This window comes from Cherax quadricarinatus, chromosome 26 (genome assembly GCF_038502225.1).
Source record: "Cherax quadricarinatus isolate ZL_2023a chromosome 26, ASM3850222v1, whole genome shotgun sequence".
In the NCBI taxonomy this organism is placed as follows: domain Eukaryota; kingdom Metazoa; phylum Arthropoda; class Malacostraca; order Decapoda; family Parastacidae; genus Cherax; species Cherax quadricarinatus.
Genome location: NC_091317.1, coordinates 19,436,647 through 19,460,646, shown reverse-complemented (window position 1 = coordinate 19,460,646; position 24,000 = coordinate 19,436,647). Strand labels below are relative to the sequence as shown.

The 24,000-nt window shown below is 43.2% G+C and overlaps 1 protein-coding gene across 13 annotated transcripts in view; it reads right to left on the bottom strand.

Annotated features, from left to right (window-relative positions):
- The window catches only part of LOC128691673 (protein lap4), an 854,149-nt gene that overhangs the window by 814,141 nt on the left and 16,008 nt on the right, over positions 1–24,000 (bottom strand). For all 13 annotated transcript variants that reach the window (XM_070088850.1, XM_070088860.1, XM_070088857.1 and 10 more), the window contains exon 2: positions 8,299–8,388. In XM_070088850.1, coding sequence (XP_069944951.1) covers positions 8,299–8,333 — 35 coding nt within the window. In that variant the 5' untranslated portion in view covers positions 8,334–8,388. The remainder of the gene's footprint in view (positions 1–8,298; positions 8,389–24,000) is intronic.

Sequence of the window (24,000 nt, the reverse complement as noted above, 5' to 3'; positions counted from 1 at the left end):
CACGACCTGTTATAAACGATTAGAAAAAGCTTAGGGATGGCTTTTTACATCTTATAATTTCATACTTGACATCTCAGAAACCCTCCTGCCCCATATGGGAAGTAGGGGGATGATGGTAGGGTGGGGTTGGCACTAACCACCAACCGAAGTCTAAGGGTAACTGTGGGTGATGACACCTACACTACTCTGAGACCTCTCTCCCTGCTTGCTTGCTCCCTTGCAACATTGCACAGCTCCTGATGATGCACTGAAAAGTGTGAAAGTACTTGAGCTAAAGATTTCCACCCCCCCCCAGGCCTGTCCTGCATATATGTACGAATATATATATATATATATATATATATATATATATATATATATATATATATATATATATATATATATATATATATATATATATATATATATATATATATATATATATACACACACACACACACACACACACACACACACACACGCGATTACAATGAGGTATGGAAATGGGTAACATCAAGTTGGAATGTCACAATCTGATCATAAATTCTCATGTTTCTAATTCTAAGCAAAAAATCATAATACTATAATTCAATAACTAAACACTGTTAGAATCTAATGCATCATAAAAGAGAACAGTCTAAATACAAATACTCTTATAATATTAATATTAAGTGCATATGGTAGAGCTATTATTAAAAGAAGTAAGTGTAAGATGAAGAGCAAGATAACTGAAGAACAAGGAGGCTTTAGGATGGATAGATAATGTGTAGACCAAGTGTTTGGATTCAAGCATACAAGTGAACAATATTTAACCCTTTGAGGGTCGACAGGCCCTTTCCGAAACTCGTTCTCAGGGTCGGCCAAATTTAAAAAAAAAAAAAATTATTTTCTCATATGAAAAGATAGAGAATCTTTTCCCGATCATAAGGACACCAAAAGTTTGAAATTTGATGGAAAACTTATGGAATTATGCTCTCGCAAAGTTAGCAGTCTCGGCGATGTTTACGCATCAGCGATTTTGCCCACTTTGAGCCCCATTTTCGGCCAATTCTACTGTACTAGGCGACAAAAAACATGAATATTTCGCTAGAACTCCATTTTTTCTATCGAATGGGTGCAAGAAACCACCCATTTATGAAATTGAACTATCCAGTACAGTGGTCAGAATGTAGCAATTTTGCCAATTTCACACAAATTTCGAAAGATGCCAATTTCCGAATAGGGTCCAGAATAAACAAGAAAGACATTCCTGGCACTAAAATGACATTTCCTCTGGTCATTAGTCACGTCTCAAGGCCCCTCTTATATTCTTTTGCTTTCCACTTTGAATTTTTATTCTCAAAAAATATAAGATTTACTGTTATGCAGACTACTGCATTAGTGTAAAAAATGGTATAAATATTATTGGTGCACTTGTGAAAGAATATTAGACTCACCAGTTGACGTGTATTGCACGCTTGGCATGATTTGTTTACTTTTGAAATTTGGTAAAAATCGAACATTTCTGCTAATTTGAGCTCAATTTCAAGGTACCTTTCATTGTAAAACCAGTCAAAATCATCTCAATTTCTGTAATATGTTTTCCATTCTATAAAACGAGACCAAGAAAACTAGAATACAACAATAAATACCATACGAAAATACAGTGCAAATTCGCTGTTTTATTCCAAAAAAATGGTCAGTTTTTTTTTTCTCATTATGCACTGTGTGCTGCAGGATTTTTTTTAGACTGTGCACACTGACCACATAGACCCATTCTTTCATATGAAGGCCTACCAGCTTTCTCCCACTAGATTTGAGGGCGCTAGAATTTAGGCATACTAGTACAGTGGACCCCCGGTTAACGATATTTTTTTCACTCCATAAGTATGTTCAGGTGCCAGTACTGACCGAATTTATTCCCATAAGGAATATTGTGAAGTAGATTAGTCCATTTCAGACCCCCAAACATACACATACAAACGCACTTACATAAATACACTTACATAATTGGTCGCATTCGGAGGTAATCATTATGCGGGGGTCCACTGTACGTCAAAAACCCTCAAAGGGTTAAAGGTAAAAAAGTTTAGTTGTATTCACAGATTTAGAAAAGGCATATGATAGGGTGGACAGGGAAGCAATGTGGCAGATCTTACAAGTGAATAGAATGTGTGGTAGGTACTGAAAGCAGATTAAGTGTTTTTATGAGGGTAGTGGGGCTCAGTTCAGGAGTATGTAGGAGAGAGGAAGATTCTTTCCAGTAAAGGCAGGTCTTAGACAAGGATGTGCAATGTCACCATGGTTTATAGATGGGGCTGTAAAATAAGTGAATACTAGGGTGCTGGGGGAGAGGTGTGGGATTAAAATATGCAGAATCTAATTCAAAGTGAGAATTGTCACAGATGCTTTTTGCCAAAGACAATGTGATTTTGTGTAAAGGGTTAAGAGAAGTTGTAAAGGCTGGTGGATGAATTTAGGAGAGTATGTAAAAGAAAGCAATTAAGAATGAACGTAAGAAAGAGCCAGGTGATAAGGGTAAGAAACTATTTAGGTAATGAAAGATTGGATGTCAAATTGGAAGGAGGGAGTATGAAGGAAGTGAATGTGTTTAGATATTTGGGAGTTGACCTGTTGGCAGATGGGTCTATGAAAGACAAGGCAAGCCACAGAACTGATGAGGGGAAAAAAGGTGGGTGGGGCATTGGGGCAATGAGGCATCTGTGGAGGCAAACGTTATCCAGGGAGGCAAAAAGGGAAATGTATGAGAATATAGAATGTTGCAGTGAGAAGGAGGCTACAAGCTTGGGGATTAGGAGGAGGTGCAGGGGTTACAAAAAATATTATACAGAGGGATAGTGAGGGATTGTTGAATTGAGGTGGTATGGGCATTTAGAGTGGATAAAGCAAAATATGATGATTTGGAGGGGGTATAAATCTGCAGTGGAGGGAAGGTGAGGTAGGGGTCACCCTAGTAAAGGCTGGAGAAAGAGGTGGGTAAAGAAGATTTTGTGTGCAAGGGGCTTGGACATCCAGCAGACATGTGTGAACTTATTAGATGGGAGTGAGTGGAGGCAAATAGTTTTTGGAACTTCATGAGGCATTGGAGTGTGAGCAAGGTAACATTTTGTGAAGAGATTCAAGGAAAAAAGGTTAGCCAAATTTGAGTCCTGGAGGTGGGAAATACAGTGTCTGCACTCTGAAGGAAGGGTAGGTATATTTTCACTTTGGATGGGCATCTGAACTGTAGTGTCTGTGTGCCTCTGGCAAGAGAGAGAGAGTGAATGATGGAAAACATTTCTTCTTTTTTTTGGGTCACCCTACCTTGGTGGAAGATGACTGGTGTGTTAAAAAAAAAAATTGTGCTACACCATTCTCAAGTGCAGTATTGTATTAGCCCTTAATCCCACTAATCATATACAGTGGACCCCCGCCTTACGAACGCATCGCGTTACGTTAAATCCGCCATACGAAGCATTTGAACGCAAAAATTTTGCCTCGCCTCACGATAAAAAACTCGCCTTACATGATTCATCCGGGACACATCCCACGTGTGGCCTAAGCGCCAGTGTTTACAAGCCAGCCAGTGCGGTCGCATCTACACATACATTCGGTACATTTCACGTGATCCCAGTGTTTTTAGTGCTTGTAACTGCAAAATAAGTCACCAAGGACCCCAAGAAAGCTTCTAGTGCCATCCCTGTGGTAAAAAGGGCGAGAATTAGTATGGAATTGAAAGAAGAGATTAAGGAAATGTGTGCAAAGTGGGTTGAACTGCAAACCTTTATGGATCAAAATCACCCTGACACAGCTACTGCAAGCCGTGTTGGCAACCTGCACAATGACAATGTTATGGCCCATTTTAGGAAAGTCTTAAAGGAACAGGAGGTACAGAGCTCTATGGACAGATTTGTTGTGCGACAGAGATCCAGTGACTCTCAAGCTGGTCCTAGTGGCATTAACCCTTTCAGGGTTTCGGCTGTACTAGTACGGCTTACATGCCAGGGTCCTTGACGTACTAGCACTCATAAATTCTAGAGCCTTCAAATCTAGTGAAAGCTGGTAGGCCTACATATGAAAGAATGGGTCTATGTGGTCAGTGTGCGCAGTAAAAAAAAAAAAAATCCTGCAGCACACAGTGCGTAATGAGAAAAAAAAAAAACTTTGACCGTGTCTTTGGATTAAAACAGCGACTTTGCACTGTATTTTTGTATGGTATTTATTGTTGCATTCTAGTTTTCCTGGTCTCATTTGACAGAATGGAAGACATATTACAGAAATTGAGATGATTTTGACTGGTTTTACAATGAAAAGTATCTTGAAACTGAGCTCAAAGTAGCAGAAATGTTCGATTTTTTACCAAAGTTCAAAAGTAAACAAATCATGCTAAGTGTCCAATACACGTCAACTGGCGAGTCTAATATTCTTTCACAAGTGCACTGATATTATTTATACCATTTCTACACTAATGCAGTAGTCTGCGTAACAGTAAATCTTCTATTTTTTGTAAGAATAAAAATTCAAAATGGAAAGCAGAAGAATGTAAGAGGGGCATGGGGACGTCATTAATGAACAGAGGAAATGTTATTTTAGTGCCAGGAATGTCTTTCTTGTTTATTCTGGACCCTATTTGGAAATTGGCATCTTTTGAAATTTGTGTGAAACTGGCAAAATTGCTAAATTCTGACCACTGTATTGGATAGTTGAAATCGGTAAATGGGTGGTTTCTTGTACTCATTTGATAGAAAAAAGGAGTTCTAGCGAAATAGGTATGATTTTTGTTGACTAGTACACGGGAATTGGCCGAAAATAGAGCTCAAAGTGGGCAAAATCGATGATGCGTAAACACCGTCGAGACCGCTAACTTCGCGAGAGCATAATTCCGTAAGTTTTCCATCAAATTTCATACTTTTGGTGTCATTATGATCAGGAAAAGATTCTCTATCTTTTCATAAGAATTTTTTTTTTTTTTTTTTAAATTTGGGGGACTCTGAGAACAAGTCTCTGAGAGGCCCTGTGGACCCTGAAAGGGCTAAAAGAAGAAGGGAAGAAACCCCGGAAAAGGACTTGCTACCTCAAGTCCTAATGGAAGGGAATTCCCCTTCTAAACAATAACTTCCACACTCCTCTCCTCCCATCCCCTCAATCATCACCAATCTTCAATAAAGGTAAGTGTCATGTATTCTATTCTTAGTAGAGTAGTAATTGTGCATGTCTTCTTCAGTTTGTGTGTATTAAAATTAATATTTCATGTGGTAAAAAAAAAAAAAATTCATACTTTGGGGTGTCAGGAACGGATTAATTTGATTTCCATTATTTCTTATGGGGAAAATTAATTTGGCTAACGATAATTTCGGCTTACGATGAGCTCTCAGGAACGGATTAATATCGTAAGGCGGGGGTCCGCTGTATCTCGTTTATTTGTCTATCTGCATCTCCACCTCATTCCATCTCAATTCCTGTGTTTATAAATTCAATCCACTTGCCTCTGTCTGTCTCTCTGCCAGTTTCTGACTCCCTACACTCAATTCTGACTTCCTGGACCACACATTGTCAGTCGAACCCTCTGTCCATCACTGCCTCCTACCACCTACTAATTATTAAATTAATGTTCCCACCAACTCTGGCCATTTCCTCCTTCCTATATTTATGTCTTCTTACACCATTTCCCCAATACATTTACATCTTCCCACATTTACATCTTCCCACATCTACATCTTTCCATATCTACATCTTCCCACATCTACATCTTTCCATATCTACATCTTCCCACATCTACATCTTTCCATATCTACACCTTCCCACATCTACATCTTCCCACATCTACATCTTTCCAGATCTACACCTTCCCACCTCTCCATCTTCCCATACCTACACAGTCATACATCTACACCTTCCAACATCCACATCTTCCCACATTTACACCTTCCAACATCTACATTTTCCAACATGCACATCCTCCCACACCTACACCTTCCCACATCCACACCTTCCCACATCCACACCTTCTCACATCCACACCTTCCCACATCCACACCTTCCCACATCCACACCTTCTCACATCCACACCTTCCCACATCCACACCTTCCCACATCCACACCTTCCCACAACCACACCTTCCCACAACCACACCTTCCCACATCCACACTATCCCACATCCACACCTTCCCACATCCACACCTTCCCACATCCACACTTTCCCACATCCACACCTTCCCACATCCACACCTTCCCACATCTACATCTTCCCACACCTACATCTTCATACATTTACATCTTCCCACATCTACATCTTCATACATCTATGTCTTCCCACACCTACATCTTCCCACACCTACATCTTCCCACACCTACATCTTCATACATCTACATCTTCCCAAACCTACATCTTCATACATCTATGCCTTCCCACATCTACATCTTCATACATCTATGTCTTCCCACACCTACATCTTCATACATCTATGCCTTCCCACATCTACATCTTCATACATCTATGTCTTCCCACATCTACATATTCCTACATTTATCCACATTTAACACCTCCCTACATTTACATCTTCCTACATTTACATCTTCCTACATTTATATCTTCCTACATCTTCCACATCTACATCTTCCTACATCTACATCTTCCTACATCTACATCTTCCTACATCTACATCTTCCTACATCTACATCTTCCTACATCTTCATCTATATACATCATCTTCAAGCTAAAGATCCATCTGCCCACTTTTCCAGTTATTCTTTAGCACTTCTTGCTGGCTGTTGCAAAATCTATGTATACTACATCTGCATTCTGTGTGTGTTCCAGTGCACTAAAGACCATGTCATAGTGGTCCAGTAGTTGTGACTTGCTTTAAACCCATGTTGCCCTGGGTTGTGCAAATGTTGGGAATTCAAGCGGTTGGCAATCTCGTTTCTCAGAACCCTTTCAAAGACTTTAATGATGTATAACGTTAATGCTATTGGTCTATAATTCTTTGCTACTGCTTTGCTATCACCTTTGTGGAATGAGACTATGTGGAAAGTGGAATAATTACCCCATCCTCTTTCTAGGCTCCCTCTCCAAAGAATACTTAATGCGCGTAATAGGGGCTGTTTGCAGTTCTTGACAAACACCGTTCCTTGAGTCTGGGGCCTTGGGTAGAGTGCATAGGAATGTTGTCACTGGCTTTTTCGAAGTCCAGTGGTATTAAGGTTATGTCAGAAATTTTGGAGATATTGACAAGATTTTGAGTCTCTGTCATAAAAAAAAATTGTTCACATTGTCGACTTTTAATCTGATTAACAGCTCACTAAACACAAGTCATACTGAGACTTCAGGATCACTCATTTCTTTGCTGTCAGCAAAGTCCTATCTTGTTTACACAAGGGCCAATACAAAAATTTGATCAGTGAGCTGAAGCACCTCAGTGATTCTTTGCCTTCGCATGTAGAGGGTCTCTCTCTTTCTACTTTACATCTCTTCTCTTTTTCCTTAGGGGAATGTGACATGAGCACACTGCAGGTGCCACAGATTTGATCCTTCCTATGCAGTGGTTCGGATCCATGTTGTTTAAGATAACTTCCAAGTATGTTTTATTACAAACATGATTAATTTGATCCTAGTGCATGTTCTTGTTAAAGCTGAATTTGGAGAAGGCACCCTCGTAATTTATTGCATTTTGCTGGTCAGGATCCCTGTGCATATAAATCAGAACTCTGATTAGGTTGTGATCCAAACTGTCTTCAATAATGTTATATTTTGTATCAGGTCATCATTATTTGTGGAAATAAGATAGTGTATTTTCCAGTCTTGTTGGCTCCATTATCTGCTGGTTTAAGGTGAATTTATTACAGATTCAAAAGCTCATTAGTGTGAGAATTTTCATTTGAGATGCCTCCTGGGATTATCTCCACTATTACACTATTTACTATGTTTTTCCATTTTAAATGTCTTAGACTGAAATCATCAAATAACAAGATATTTGGGGTTGGGTTGGAAGTTTCAATAGCTGTTCATTGAACTGTTGGGAAGTTGAATCTGGCAGCTCATATACAACCACAATGACTAGATTCTGGTTCCCATATCATTTGTGGTGTTGAGTAACTGTGCATATGAGCAACTCTGACATACAGGCAAACCCCTTCCCCTTGTTGCCTGTTTTTTATGTGGTGTGAAGATGGAAGGAGGGGTGAAGAGGGCATGAGGTGTGGAGATGGGCAGTGTGAAGAGGGCATGAGGTGTGGAGATGGGCGGTGTGGAGATGGGCAGTGTGAAGAGGGCATAAGGTGTGAAGAGGGTGTGAGGTATGTAATCAACTTCAGTTGGAACCAAGTTTAGGGAGACTCACCAGCCAAAGTCGTAGGGTAGGTTGGTGAGGGACATGTCGTTGAGGCCCAGCACGGTCAGGTTCTTTAGCTGAGTGAAGCCGCCTGGAAGTCTGAAATTATCAAAGGGTACACATAGTCAAACCTTACTGTAGTAGTAGATTCAATTACACAAATCTCTAAATGCTAAAAAAAAAAAAAAAAAAAAATGGTTGTCTTGAGGCAAATTAAAGAATATGCAACAGACTGCAAATAAAATACCCTGTACAGATGCTCATTAACAAAAGGTAACCTGATAGTTCAAGGATATGAGGCACTATCAAAAAGTTCCTTGACAGCCTAAAAAAAATATATATATATAGGTTTACCTAATTACCTAGTTGAAGTTATCTTCCCTGAAATACCCTCCTTGGGAGGCTATACACTGATCCCAGCACATCTGCCACTTCTCAAAACCTTTCTGGAACTCTTCTTTCCTAATGGCATCTAGTGCATCCTGCTACCCTGCTTGATTCTCCTCCATGTCGTATAAACTCCGCCCCGAGTGCCATTTTTATTTCTGGGGCAGAGAAAGAGGTCACAGGGGGCTAGATCTGGGAAATAGGGAGGGAGGGTAAAGACTAGCATGTTGTTTTTGGCCAGAAAACTATGGTCTTCCTGACTTAAGAAATCGTAATGACACGATTGCAAATAAACCATACCCCCGGCCGGGATTGAACCCGCGGTCATAGAGTCTCAAAACTCCAGCCCGTCGCGCTAGCCACTAGACCAGCTAGCCACAATAAGATTCATCCAACTAGGTATATTTCTACACCATAGGAAAGTTAGCACAGGCACCTCTGTGACCACAAATGCAAGTTTTTACAGACGAATCTCCAGCTAGCGTGGCCGTGACGAACTCTAGCTCAAGTCCCTTCACTGCCGTCAACATGACTTAAGAAATCGTAATGACACGATTGCAAATAAACCATACCCCCGGCCGGGGTATGGTGCCTGTGCTAACTTTCCTATGGTGTAGAAATATACCTAGTTGGATGAATCTTATTGTGGCTAGCTGGTCTAGTGGCTAGCGCGACGGGCTGGAGTTTTGAGACTCTATGACCGCGGGTTCAATCCCGGCCGGGGGTATGGTTTATTTGCAATCGTGTCATTACGATTTCTTAAGTCATGTTGACGGCAGTGAAGGGACTTGAGCTAGAGTTCGTCACGGCCACGCTAGCTGGAGATTCGTCTGTAAAAACTTGCATTTGTGGTCACAGAGGTGCCTGTGCTAACTTTCCTATGGTGTAGAAATATACCTAGTTGGATGAATCTTATTGTGGCTAGCTGGTCTAGTGGCTAGCGCGACGGGCTGGAGTTTTGAGACTCTATGACCGCGGGTTCAATCCCGGCCGGGGGTATGGTTTATGGTCTTCCTGGTCTTGAATCAGCAAGTGGGGGCACAAATTTTGCAGCCACTCGCCTCATGTTTAAATTTTTCAATCAAAATGTTTTGCCAACACAAAGAAATTCCCACAGCACTTACAATGTCCTGGATACTCTGGCGACCATCTTCACTAAAGCCTTCTTCACTTTTTCAATGTTGCTGTCAGTTTTTGACACTGATGAATGACCAAAGGATTCATCATCCTAAATTAATGATAGTCCTGCTTCAATCAAAAAACTCTTCAAATTAGTGTCCAACTCATTGTTTCATCTCTATATGCTTGCTGAAGCATTTTGAGAATTTCACTCACTCGTTCGTTTCTTCATTCACATGCATGCAAAAGCGCACACGCATGCTCTGTGTGTGTGTGTGTGTGTGTGTGTGTGTGTGTGTGTGTGTGTGTGTGTGTGTGTGTGTGTGTGTGTGTGTGTGTGTACGTACTCACCTATATGTGGTTGCAGGGGTCGAGTCATAGCTCCTGGCCCCGCCTCTTCACTGGTCGATACTAATTCACTCTCTCCCTGCTCCATGATATTTGTCATACCTCTTCTTAAAGCTATTTATGGAACTTGCTTCCACTACTTCACTCTCCAGATTATTCCAGTTCCTGAAAACTCTAGGACTAAAGAAATACTTCCTAACATCCCTATGACTCATCTGGGTTTTCAGTTTCCAATTGTGTCCCCTTGTTTCTGTATCCCATCTCTGAAACATTCGATCCTTGTCCACGCTGTCAATGCCTCTTAGTATTTTATACGTTGTTATCATGTCCCCTCTATCCCTCCTATCCTCTAGTGTCATCAGGTTGAGTTCACTTAGCCTCTCCTCATAAGACATACCCCTCAGTTCCGGGACTAATCGTGTTGCAAATTTTTGCACTTTCTCCAATTTCTTGACGTGTTTGATTAAGTGAGGGTTCCATACTGGCGCTGCATATTCCAGTATAGGCCTTACGTACACTGTGTACAATGTCGTGAATGACTCCTTACTCAGATGTCTAAACGCCAATCTCAGGTTTGCCAATCTCCCATGTGCTGCAGCAGTTATTTGATTGATGTGTGCCCCAGGGGACATGTTCGTTATAATGCTTACCCCAAGATCCTTTTCTTTAACCGACGTTTGCAGCTGTTAGTTTCCTAACCTGTACTCCGTCTACGGTCTTCTGTGTCCTTCCGCAATCTTCATGACCTTACACTTACTGGGGTTAAACTCCAGGAGCCATTTGTCGGACCATACTTGTAGTTTGTCCATATCCCCTTGTAATCTTAACTGATCCTCTCCCACTTGTATTCTCCTCATCAGTTTCACATCATCAGCGAACAGTGACACTTCTGAATCTATTCCTTCCACCATGTCATTCACATATACAAGAAACAGCACCGGGCCTAGGACTGAACCTTGTGGAACCCCACTCGACACATGCGCCCACTCTGACACTTCAGCACGTACCAACACACATTGTTTCCTTCCTGTCAGGTATTCCCTGATCCATTGCAGTACTTTCACATTTATTCCTGCCTGCTCCTCTAATTTTTGCACCAATCTCTTGTGTGGTACTGTGTCAAAAGCCTTCTTGCAATCTAAAAAGATGCAATCTACCCATCCCTCTCTCTCCTGTCTTACTTCTGTTACCTTATCGTAGAACTCAAGTACATTTGTGACACAGGATTTCCCATCTCTGAAGCCATGCTGACTGTCATGTATGAGCCCAATCTTTTCAATGTGTTCCTCTACTTTTCTCCTCATAATCTTTTCCATGACTTTACATACTATACAAGTCAGTGACACTGGTCTGTAGTTTAATGCTGCCTATCTGTCCCCTTTCTTAAAAATTGGAACTACATGTGTTGTCTTCCACGCCTCAGGCAACTGCCCTGTTTCGATAGATTTACTGAAGATTGATGCTAATGGCACGTACAGTTCCTCTGCTCCCTCTTTCAGTATCCATGGAAATATGTTATCTGGGCCCACCGCCTTCGAGGTATTGAGTTCGTCTAGCAGTTTCTTCACCTCTACCTTGGTTATGTGTATTGTGTCCAGCGCCTGCTGGTGCACCCTACCTCCACAGTTTGCTGGAAGCATTCCTGACTCTATTGCGAATACTTCTCTAAATCTTTTGTTTAGTTCATCACATACTTCTCGGTCACTCTTCGTGAGCTCCCCTCCTTCTTTCCTTCTTTCCTCAGCCTGATTACCTGGTCCTTGACTGTTGTTTTTCTCCTAATGTGACTGTATAACAACTTTGGTTCAGATTTGGCTTTTGATGCTATGTCATTCTTGTATTGCCTCTGGGCCTCTCTCCTTATCCCTGCATATTCGTTTCTGGTTCTTCTGCTCAGCTCCTTGTTTTCTTGAGTCCTTTGCCTTCTATACCTTTTCCATTCTCTCGCACACTTGGCTTTGGCCTCTTTACACCTCCAGTTAAACCATGGGCTCACTCTGGTCTTACTATTTTTTCTGTTGCCCTTTGGTATGAACCTTTCATCTGCCTGCATGCACTTAGTGGTTACTATTTCCATCATTTCATTTACTGTCTTTCCATCTAGTTCTCTTTCCCACTGCACTTCATGCAGGAAACTTCTCATTCCTATTTAGTTCCCTTTTTTTGAAGTTTGGTTTCTCTCTTTGTTCTCGTGCTGTTGCATTCTCCACTGTTAACTCAATAAGATATTCAAAACTCAGGACATCATGATCACTAGCGCCAAGGGATCTTTCGTGGGTGATATCCCTTATGTCTGAACTATTCAAGGTGAATATGAGATCCAGCCTTGCTGCAACATCCTCTTCTCTCTCTCTGGTTGTATCCCTAAAATGTTGATGCATATTCTCCAATACAGTCTCCAACATCTTAGCCCTCCATGTTTCTGGTCCCCCATGTGGCTCTAGGTTTTCCCAGTCAATCTCTTTATGATTGAAATCCCCCATTATAAGCAAGTTTGTCCTACCCATGTGAGCCCTCCTGGCCACTTCGGCTAGTGTATCCACCATTGCCCTACTGCGCACATCATACTCTTCTCTTGTTCTCCTGCTGTTAAGTGTTGGGTTATACATCACTGCTATCATCACCTTTGGACCACCAGTCTGAAGTGTTCCTACAATGAAGTCGTCTGTTTCCCTTCTTTCCATTCCTCCCATCTCCTCAAAACTCCACCGTTTTTTTATGAGCAATGCTACTCCTCCCCCTCCTCTGTTCTCTCTGTCTTTCCTCATAATCTGATATCCAGGTGGAAAAATTGCATTTATCATCATCCCTGTAAGTTTTGTCTCTGTTAGTGCTATGATGTCAGGTGATGCATCAATGATGCGTTCTTGCCACTCTTCGCTCTTATTTGTAATTCCATCTGCATTGGTGTACCATACCTTTAGCTTCCTTTCCATTACTGTATTTTGGGAGATGGAAGAGGAAGGTGCAGGTTGGGAGGGTGGGAGGCAGGGCACAATATTATGGGAGGCTGCTGTGATTGTGGAATTAGTGCTTAGGGGGCTGGTGGCTATGGAGTGAGGTTCGTTTCTGTTTACTGAGTTTGGTTGACATGTGGTGACAGGGGTTGAGAGGTTTCTGTAAGCATATGTGTGTGTGTGTGTGTGTGTGTGTGTGTGTGTGTGTGTGTGTGTGTGTGTGTGTGTGTGTGTGTGTGTGTGTGTGTGTGTGTGTGTGTGTGTGTGTGTGTGTGTGTGTGTGTGTGTGTGTGTGTGTGTGTGTGTGTGTGTGTGTGTGTGTGTGTGTGTGTGTGTGTGTGTGTGTGTGTGTGTGTGTGTGTGCAAATTTTTGACTAGTTCCCCTAGAATTTTCCAGGTTTAGATTATATTGTATCTTTATTGCTTTTGTTTCAAGGAGTATAGCTTGAGGGACATAGGCAAGAAAGATGCATTATAATTTGTCTGGAAAATTCTGAAAGGATTAGTCCCAGATCTGTACATCACAATCACTTCATATAAAAACTTGGCAAGTGGTGCAAAATACCCCCGGTAAAAACTAAAAAAAAGGGGGGGGGGCGGGAACGATACCTGACGATACTAAGAGACAACTTGGTACTTAGTATAGAAGAGCCAAGATGCTTCAGTGTCCTTCCTTCATGCACAAGGGGAATTACAAACAGAACCTTAACTGCCTTCAAGAGGGAACTTGATAAGTTCTTCAGTCAGTTCCTGACCAGCATGTTGGTGCATACGTTGGACTGTGTGTAACTAGCACCAAGAAACTGGTCAATCAGCCCTACAGCTAGATCTTCGTGACCCCAGGATCTTTGGGTAAATACACTCCAAGACACTTGGAGACTGTATTGGTGAACTTCATGCACCAACATGATAGGGATACAACCAGAGAGGAGAGGAGAGGATGTTACAGCAAGGCTGGATCTCATATTCACTTTGAACAGTTCAGACATAGGGGATATCACCCACTTAAGTTTTGACTATCTTGTGGAGTTAACAGTGGAGAATGCAGCAGCACGAGAACAGAGAGAGAAACCGAACTTCAAAAAAGGGGACTAAATAGGAATGAGAAGTTTCCTGCATGAAGTGCAGTGGGAAAGAGAACTAGATGGAAAGACAGTAAATGAAATGATGGAAATAGTGACCACCAAGTGCAGGGAGGCAGAGGAAACCAAAGGGCAACAGAAAAAATGGTAAGACCAGAGTGAGCCCATGGTTTAACTGGAGGTGTAAAGAGGCCAAAGCCAAGTGTGCTAGAGCATAGAAAAGGTATAGAAGGCAAAGGACTCAAGAAAACAAGGAGCTGAGCAGAAGAACCAGAAACGAATATGCAGGGATAAGGAGAGAGGCCCAGAGGCAATACGAGAACGACTTAGCATCAAAAGCCAAATCTGAACCAAAGTTGTCATACAGTCGCATTAGGAGAAAAACAACAGTCAAGGACCAGGTAATCAGGCTGAGGAAAGAAGGAGGGGAGCTCACAAAGAGTGACCAAGGAGTATGTGATGAACTAAAAACATTTAGAGAAGAATTCACGATAGAGTCAGGAATGCTTCCAATGAACTGTGGAGGTAGGGTGCAACAGCAGGTGCTGGACACAATACACATAACCAAGGTAGAGGTGAAGAAACTGCTAGATACCTCAGAGGCAGTGGGCCCAGATAACATATCTCCATGGATACTGAGAGAGGGAGCAGAGGAACTGTGTGTGCCATTAGCAGCAATCTTCAGTAAATCTATCGAATCAGGGCAGTTGCCTGAGGCATGGAAGACAGCACATGTAGTTTCAGTTTTTAAGAAAGGGAACAGACAGGCAGCATTAAACTACAGACCAGTGTCACTGACTTGTATAGTATGTAAAGTCATGGAAAAGATTATCAGGAGAAAAGTGGTGAAACACATTGAAAAGATTGGGCTCATACATGACAGTCAGCACGGCTTCAGAGATGGGAAATCCTGTGTCACAAATCTACTTGAGCTCTACGATAAGGTAACAGAAGTAAGACAGGAGAGAGAGGGATGGGTAGATTACATCTTTTTAGACTGCAAGAAGGCTTTTGACACAGTACCACACAAGAGACTGGTGCAAAAATTAGAGGAGCAGGCAGGAATAACGGGGAAAGTACTGCAATGGATCAGGGAATACCTGACAGGAAGGAAACAATGAGTGTTGGTATGTGCTAAAGTGTCGGAGTGGGCGCATGTGTCGAGTGGGGTTCCACAAGGTTCAGTCCTAGGCCCAGTGCTGTTTCTTGTATACGTGAATGACATGGTGGAAGGAATAGATTCAGAAGTGCCAATGTTCGCTGATGATGTGAAACTGATGAAGAGAATACAAGTGGGAGAGGATCAGTTAAGATTACAAGGGGATATGGACAAACTACAAGTATGGTCCAACAAATGGCTCCTGGAGTTTAACCCCAGTAAGTGTAAGGTCATGAAGATTGGGGAAGGACACAGAAGACCACAGATGGAGTACAGGTTAGGAAACCAACAGCTGCAGACGTCATTTAAAGAAAAGGATCTTGGGGTAAGCATTACAACAAACATGTCCCCTGAGGCACACATCAATCAAATAACTGCTGCAGCATATGGGAGATTGGCAAACATGAGATTGGCGTTTAGACATCTGAGTAAGGTATCATTCACGACATTGTACACCATGTACGTAAGGCCTATACAGGAACATGCAGCGCCAGTATGGAACCCTCACTTAGTCAAACACGTCACGAAATTGGAAAAAGTGCAAAAATTTGCAACACGATTAGTCCCGGAACTGAGGGGTATGTCTTATGAGGAGAGATTAAGGGAACTCAACCTGATGAAACTAGAGGGTAGGAGGGATAAAGGGGACATGATAACAACGTATAAAATACTAAGAGGCATTGACAACGTGGACAAGGATAGAATGTTTCAGAGATGGGATACAGAAACAAGGGGACACAATTGGAAGCTGAAAACCCAGATGAGTCATAGGGATGTCAAGAAGTATTTCTTTAGTCTTAGAGTTGTCAGGAACTAGAATAATCTGGAGAGTGAAGTAGTGGAAGCAAGTTCCATAAATAGCTTTAAGAAGAGGTATGACAAAGATCATGGAGCAGGGAGAGAGTGAATTAGTATCGACCAGTGAAGAGGCGAGGCCAGGAGCTATGACTCGACCCCTGCAACCACATATAGGTGAGTACACACACACACACACACACACACACACACACACACACACACACACACACACACACACACACACACAGATCATTCACTTTGAAAATCAAGAGGCTAGGCAGACGGTGCAAAATACTCCTGATGAAGAGTAGGAGTGCACTGAGTACACTAAGGGGAAACTCAATAAATGTGAAGGGACCAAGCCTTTCCGACACATTCCCTTCACGCATAAAGGGGATTACCAACAGACCCTTAGCTGTCTTGTGAAGTTCCATAAGTCAGTTCCTAATCAGCTAGGATATGGTGTACACATTGGACTTAATGCAGCTAGTACCAACACCATCCTTGACAAGGCCAGCCACCATGAGACCTAGTCTGGGACCGACCCATGACCCTAGGAACACACTCCAGGTAGACTCCAGTTAGGTATGTCCCAAGGAGTATCGTTTGAAGAACAATATTCCAGCCTAGAGAAAACAAGTGACTTGCTGAGCATAGTCACTGGTTCCGCATCACATTTTGAGGGTTAGTTATCCAGACTCATTTTCCTTGCAATTGCAATTATAACTATGATGGCTTTAAATGATATCTACCTGTTTTGGTTGATACCTGAATGATGCCATCAAAAGCAAACAGTACTCCAGTCGAGAGAGCACAGGCAATTTGAATAGCTTCATCATTGGCAATATTTTTCTTGTTTTAAATGTTGGTGTGGGTAGCATCAACAACTTGGTTGATCAGGTCATTCACCAGGCGGCCTGAAGTGACAAGGCTATGGAAGTGTCGACCCTCAGAATACTCTCCAGGTAGGTAGGTGGGTAGACACCATGATTCTTCAAGCTCTAATTTTTTATTATTAATGCTGCACGCAGTCTGAGCATTATTACACCATGAACGTTAGGAGGGGGAGAGAGAAATGCAGAAGAGAAAAAGGTCTTACCGAAAAATAGTGCATATTTTTGGCAACATGTTGATGCAGTCAGCTTCTATCATATTTCTAAGCATCTTTTTCCAAATAAGTAATTTTTTTGTTACTGTCAAGAGGCCATGATGCTATGTAGTGTGGCTGGTTGGTGTGTGTGTGTGTGTGTGTGTACTCACCTAGTTGTACTCACCTAGTTGAGGTTGCAGGGGTCGAGTCCAAGCTCCTGGCCCCGCCTCTTCACTGGTCCCTACTAGGTCACTCTCCCTGAACCATGAGCTTTATCGTACCTCTGCTTAAAGCTATGTATGGATCCTGCCTCCACTACATCTCTTCCCAAACTATTCCACTTCCTGGCTGAAGAAATACTTCCTAACATCCCTGTGATTCATCTGTGTCTTCAGCTTCCAACTGTGTCCCCTTGTTGCTGTGCCCAGTCTCTGAAACATCCTGTCTTTGTCCACCTTGTCAATTCTTCTCAGTATTTTGTAAGTCGTTATCATGTCCCCCCTATCTCTCCTGTCCTCCAGTGTCGTCAGGCTGATTTCCCTTAACCTCTCCTCGTAGGACATACCTCTTAGCTCTGGGACTAGTCTTGTTGCAAACCTTTGCACTTTCTCTAGTTTCTTTACATGCTTGGCTAGGTGTGGGTTCCAAACTGGTGCCGCATACTCCAATATGGGCCTAACATACACGATGTACAAGGTCCTGAACGACTCCTTATTAAGATGTCGGAATACTGTTCTGAGGTTTACCAGGCGCTCATATGCTGCAGCAGTTATTTGGTTGATGTGTGCTTCAGTGTTATACTCACCCCAAGATCTTTTTCCTTGAGTGAGGTTTGTAGTCTCTAGCCCCCTAGACTGTACTCCATCTGCAGTCTTCTTTGCCCTTTCCCAATCTTCATGACTTTGCACTTGGTGGGATTGAACTCCAGGAGCCAATTGCTGGACCAGGTCTGCAGCCTGTCCAGATCCCTTTGTAGTTCTGCCTGGTCTTCGATCGAATGAATTCTTCTCATCAACTTCACGTCAACTGCAAACAGGGACACCTCAGAGTTTATTCCTTCTGTCATGTCGTTCACAAATACCAGAAACAGCACTGGTCCTAGGACTAACCCCTGTGGGACCCCGCTGGTCACAGATGCCCACTCTGACACCTCGCTATGTACCATTACTCGCTGCTGTCTTCCTGACAAATATTCCCTGATCCATTGTACTGCCTTCACTGTTATCCCTGCATGGTCCTTCAGTTTTTGCACTAATCTCTTGTGTGGTACTGTGTCAAACGCCTTCTTGCAGTCCAAGAAAATGCAATCCACCCACCCCTCTCTCTCTTGTCTTACTGCTGTCACCTTGTCATAGAACTCCAGTAGGTTTGTGACACAGGATTTCCCATCCCTGAAACCATGTTGGGTGCTGTTGATGAGATCATTCCTTTCTAGGTGTTCCACCACTCTTCTCCTGACAATCTTCTCCATGACTTTGCACACTATACATGTCAGTGACACTGGTCTGTAGTTTAGTGCTTCATGTCTGTCTCCTTTTTTAAAGATTGGGACTACATTTGCTGTCTTCCATGCCTCATGCAATCTCCCTGTCTCGATAGATGTATTGAATACAGTGGACCCCCGCATAACGATGGCATCACATAGCGATTTTTCCGCATAACGATTACTTTTATCGCAAAATTTTTGCCGCGCATACCGATTAAAAACCCGCTTACCGATTTTCGTCCGAGACGCGTCCAATGTGCCCTCAGCCAGCCTCACATGTGCCGCCCCGTCCCATTGTTTACCAGCCAGCCTCCGCGGTAACATCCAAGCATACACTCGGAATATTTCGTATTACAGTATTTTCGGTGCTGTTTCTGGAAAATAAGTGACCATGGGCCCCAAGAAAGCTTCTAGTGCCAACCCTACACCTCAAAGGGTAAGAATTACTATAGAGATGAAGAAAGAGATAATTGATAAGTATGAAAGTGGAGTGCGTATAGCCGACCTAGTCAAGCTGTACAAGAAACCCCAATCAACCATCGCTACTATTGTGGGCACCAGAAAGACAATCAAGGAAGCTGTTCTTGCCAAAGGTTCAACTGTGTTTTCGAAACAAAGATCGCAAGTGATGGAAGATGTTGAGAGACTCTTATTGGTGTGGATAAATGAAAAACAGATAGCAGGAGATAGCATCTCTCAAGCGATCATATGTGAAAAGGCTAGGAAGTTGCATGAGGATTTAATTAAAAAAATGCCTGCAACTAGTGATGATGTGAGTGAATTTAAGGCCAGCAAAGGTTGGTTTGAGAGATTTAAGAAGCGTAGTGGCATCCATAGTGTGATAAGGCATGGTGAGGCTGCCAGTTCGGACCACAAAGCGGCTGAAAAATATGTGCAGGAATTCAAGGAGTACATAGAAACTGAAGGACTGAAACCTGAACAAGTGTTTAATTGTGATGAAACAGGCCTGTTCTGGAAGAAAATGCCAAGCAGGACCTACATTACTCAGGAGGAAAAGGCACTCCCAGGACATAAGCCTATGAAAGACAGGCTTACTTTGTTGATGTGTGCCAATGCTACTGGTGATTGCAAAGTGAAGCCTTTATTAGTGTATCACTCTGAAACTCCCAGAGCGTTCAGGCAAAAGAATGTCCTCAAGGATAATTTGTGTGTGCTGTGGAGGGCAAACAGTAAGGCATGGGTCACTAGGGAATTTTTCTATAACTGGTTACACCATGCATTTGCCCCCAATGTGAAAAATTACCTAACTGAAAAGAAATTAGAACTTAAGTGCCTCCTGGTGTTAGACAATGCCCCTGGTCATCCTACAGACGTGGCAGAGCGACTTTATGGGGACATGAGCTTCATTAAGGTGAAGTTTTTGCCTCCTAATACCACTCCTCTCCTGCAGCCCATGGACCAGCAGGTTATTTCCAACTTCAAGAAACTGTACACAAAAGCTCTGTTTGAAAGGTGCTTTGTAATGACCTCAGAAACTCAACTGACTCTAAGAGAGTTTTGGAGAGATCACTTTAATATCCTCAATTGTGTAAACCTTATAGGTAAGGCTTGGGAGGAAGTGACTAAGAGGACCTTGAACTCTGCTTGGAAGAAACTGTGGCCAGAATGTGTAGACAAAAGGGATTTTGAAGGGTTTGAGGCTAACCCTGAGAATCCTGTGCCAGTTGAGGAATCCATTGTGGCATTGGGAAAGTCCTTGGGGTTGGAGGTTAGTGGGGAGGATGTGGAAGAGTTGGTGGAGGAGGACAATGAAGAACTAACCACTGATGAGCTGATAGATCAACTTCAAGAGCAAGAGGCCAGACCTGAGGAAACTGGTTCAGAGGAGGGGAGAGAGAAATTGAAGAAGTTGCCTACTACAAAGATAAAGGAAATCTGTGCTAAGTGGCTTGAAGTGCAAACCTTCATGGATGAAAATCACCCTCACACAGCTATTGCAAGCCGTGCTGGTGATTATTACACTGACAATGTTGTGAAACACTTTAGGCAAGTCATAAAGGAACGAGAGGTACAGGCCACTATGGACAGATATCTTGTGCGAAAGAAGTCCAGTGACTCTGAAGCTGGCCCTAGTGGCATTAAAAGAAGAAGGGAAGTAACCCCAGAAAAGGACTTACTACCTCAAGTCCTAATGGAAGGGGATTCCCCTTCTAAACACTAACACACACTCTCCCCTCCTCCCATCCCATCAATCATCACCAGATCTTCAATAAAAGTAAGTGTCATTTAATTGTGCATGCCTTTTTCAGTTTGTGTGTATTAAAATTAACATTTCATGTGGTAAAAAAAAATTTTTTTTCATACTTTTGGGCGTCTTGCACGGATTAATTTTATTTCCATTATTTCTTATGGGGAAAATTCATTCGCATAACGATTATTTCGCATAACGATGAGCCCTCTTGCACGGATTAAAATCGTTAACCGGGGGTCCACTGTACTGTTGTTAGGGGCACACATAGCGCCTCTGCTCCCTCTCTCAGGACCCATGGAGAGATGTTATCTGGCCCCATTGCCTTTGAGGCATCTAGCTCACTCAGAAGCCTCTTCACTTCTTCCTCGGTTGTGTGTACTGTGTCCAGCACCTGGTGATGTGCCACACCTCTCCGTCCCTCTGGAGCCCCTTCTGTCTCCTCTGTGAACATTTCTTTGAATCTCTTGTTGAGTTCCTCACATACTTCACGGTCATTTCTTGTTCTCTCTCCTCCTTCCTTCTTTAGCCTGATTACCTGGTCCTTGACTGTTGTTTTCCTCCTGATGTGGCTGTATAACAGCTTTGGGTTAGATTTGGCTTTCGCTGCTATGTCGTTTTCGTATTGTCGTTGGGCCTCCCTTCTTATCTGTGCACATTCGTTTCTGGCTCTACGACTGCTCTCCTTATTCTCCTGGGTCCTTTGCCTTATATATTTCTTCCATACCCTAGCACACTTGGTTTTTGCCTCCTTGCACCTTTGGGTGAACCATGGGCTCATCCTGGCTTTTCATTATTCCTGTTTCCCTTGGGTACAAACCTCTCCTCAGCCTCCTTGCACATTGTTGCTACATATTCCATCATCTCATTAACTGGCTTCCCTGCCAGTTCTCTGTCCCACTGAACCTCGTTCAGGAAGTTCCTCATTCCCGTGTAGTCCCCTTTCCTGTAGTTTGGTTTCATTTGTCCTGGCCCTCCTGCTTGCCCCTCTACTTGTAGCTCTACTGTGTATTCAAAACTCAAAAGCACATGATCGCTGGCCCCCAAGGGGTCTTTCGTATGTGATTTCCTCAATATCTGCACTGCTCAAGGTGAATACAAAGTCCAGTCTTGCTGGCTCATCCTCTCCTCTCTCTGAAGATTGAGACACTTATGCAGCATATGGGAATCTTTTTTCAGGAAACATTTTGCCACACAGTGGCTTCATCAGTCCAATACAAAGAGGAAGGCGTAAGGAGAGGAGGAGTAGGAGGTAATCAGTCCCTCAGCCTGGAGTCGATGTGTTCAGTCCATCAATCTTGTAGAATGTACAGCATAGGGCCGTAGACATGGCTTATATACTGTAGTGAGGTGAGGTAAAGCAGGTGGAGGCGGGGTCATAGTGGTACCATCCAAAGGTTGAACAAGTGTTGAAGAATTCTTTGTAACAAGATCCCATGATGCTGCAGTGTGTGACAGTTAGAGAGAGAGAGAGATTTCGTTCGGATTTTTAACCCCGGAGGGTTAGCCACCCAGGATAACCCAAGAAAGTCAGTGCGTCATCGAGGACTGCCTAACTTATTTCCATTGGGGTCCTTAATCTTGTCCCCCAGGATGCGACCCACACCAGTCGACTAACACCCAGGTACCTATTTGCTGCTAGGTGAACAGGACAACAGGTGTAAGGAAACGTGTCGAATGTTTCCACCCGCCGGGAATCGAACCCGGGCCCTCCGTGTGTGAAGCGGGAGCTTTAGCCACCAGGCCACCGGGACTGATTACCTCATACTCCTCCTCTCCTTACGCCTTCCTCTTTGTATTGGACTGATGAAGCCACTGTGTGGCGAAACGTTTCCTGAATAAAGATTCCCATATGCTGCATAAGTGTCTCAATCTTCAACTTGTCGGTTTTTCAAACCATTCATCACAACTGTCAGACACTGCAGCATCATGGGATCTTGTTACAAAGAATTCTTCAACACTTGTTCAACCTTTGGACGAAGACCTACTTCGACTAGTGGATGGTACCACTATGATCCCGCCTCTGCCTGCTTCACCTCACCTCACTACAGTATATAAGCCACGTCTACGGCCCTATGCTGTACATTCTACAAGATTGATGGACTGAACACATTGACTCCAGGCTGAGGGACTGATTACCTCATTCTCCTCCTCTCCTTACGCCTTCCTCTTTGTATTGGACTGATGAAGCCACTGTGTGGCGAAACATTTCCTGAATAAAGATTCCCACATGCTGCATAAGTGTCTCAATCTTCAACTTGTCGGCTTTTCAAACCATTCATCACAACTCTCCTCTCTCTCTTGTAGTGTCCCTTACGTGTTGGTACATGAAGTATGCCAGTACCATCTCCATCATCTTAGCCCTCCATGTATCTTGGCCCCCATGTGGCTCCAAGTTCTCCCAGTCGATCTCCTTGTGGTTAAAGTCGCCCATGATCAGGAGCTTTGCCCTGCATGCATGAGCTCTTCTGGCCACTGCAGCCAGTGTCAACCATCACTCTATTGCTCTCGTCATACTCATGCCCTAGTCTCCTGCTGTTCTGTGGTGGGTTACACATCACTGCAATTACCACCTTGAGACCTCCAGAGTGAAGCGTTCCCGCTATGTAATCACTTTCTTCTCCGCTGTCTCCTCTCTCCAGCTCATCAAAATTCCATCGATGTTTGATCAGCAGTGCCACTCTTCCACCCCCCCCTGTTCCGTCTGTCTTTCCTCAGGATCTGGTATCCCATTGGAAAGATGGCATCTGTTATCATACCTGTAAGCTTGGTTTCTGTGAGCGCTATGATGTCTGGTGATGTCTCTTTGACTCTTTCGTACCACTCCTCCCACTTGTTTGTTATTCCATCAGAGTCTGTGTACCATACCTTCAGTTTCCTTTCCAATACTGTGGTTTGGGGGGCCTGTGGGGGTGGGAGACCTGGTAGCATACTGTGGGATTCTATGATTGGGGGTTGGGTGGAAGCTGTGGGTATGGATTGAAGTGTGTGTTGGGATGGTGTGATAGGTTGTGGGGTTCTGAGGATAGCTGTGTGCGCGCTTGCCCTTGCTTCTCTGTTCTGTTCTGACTGACCT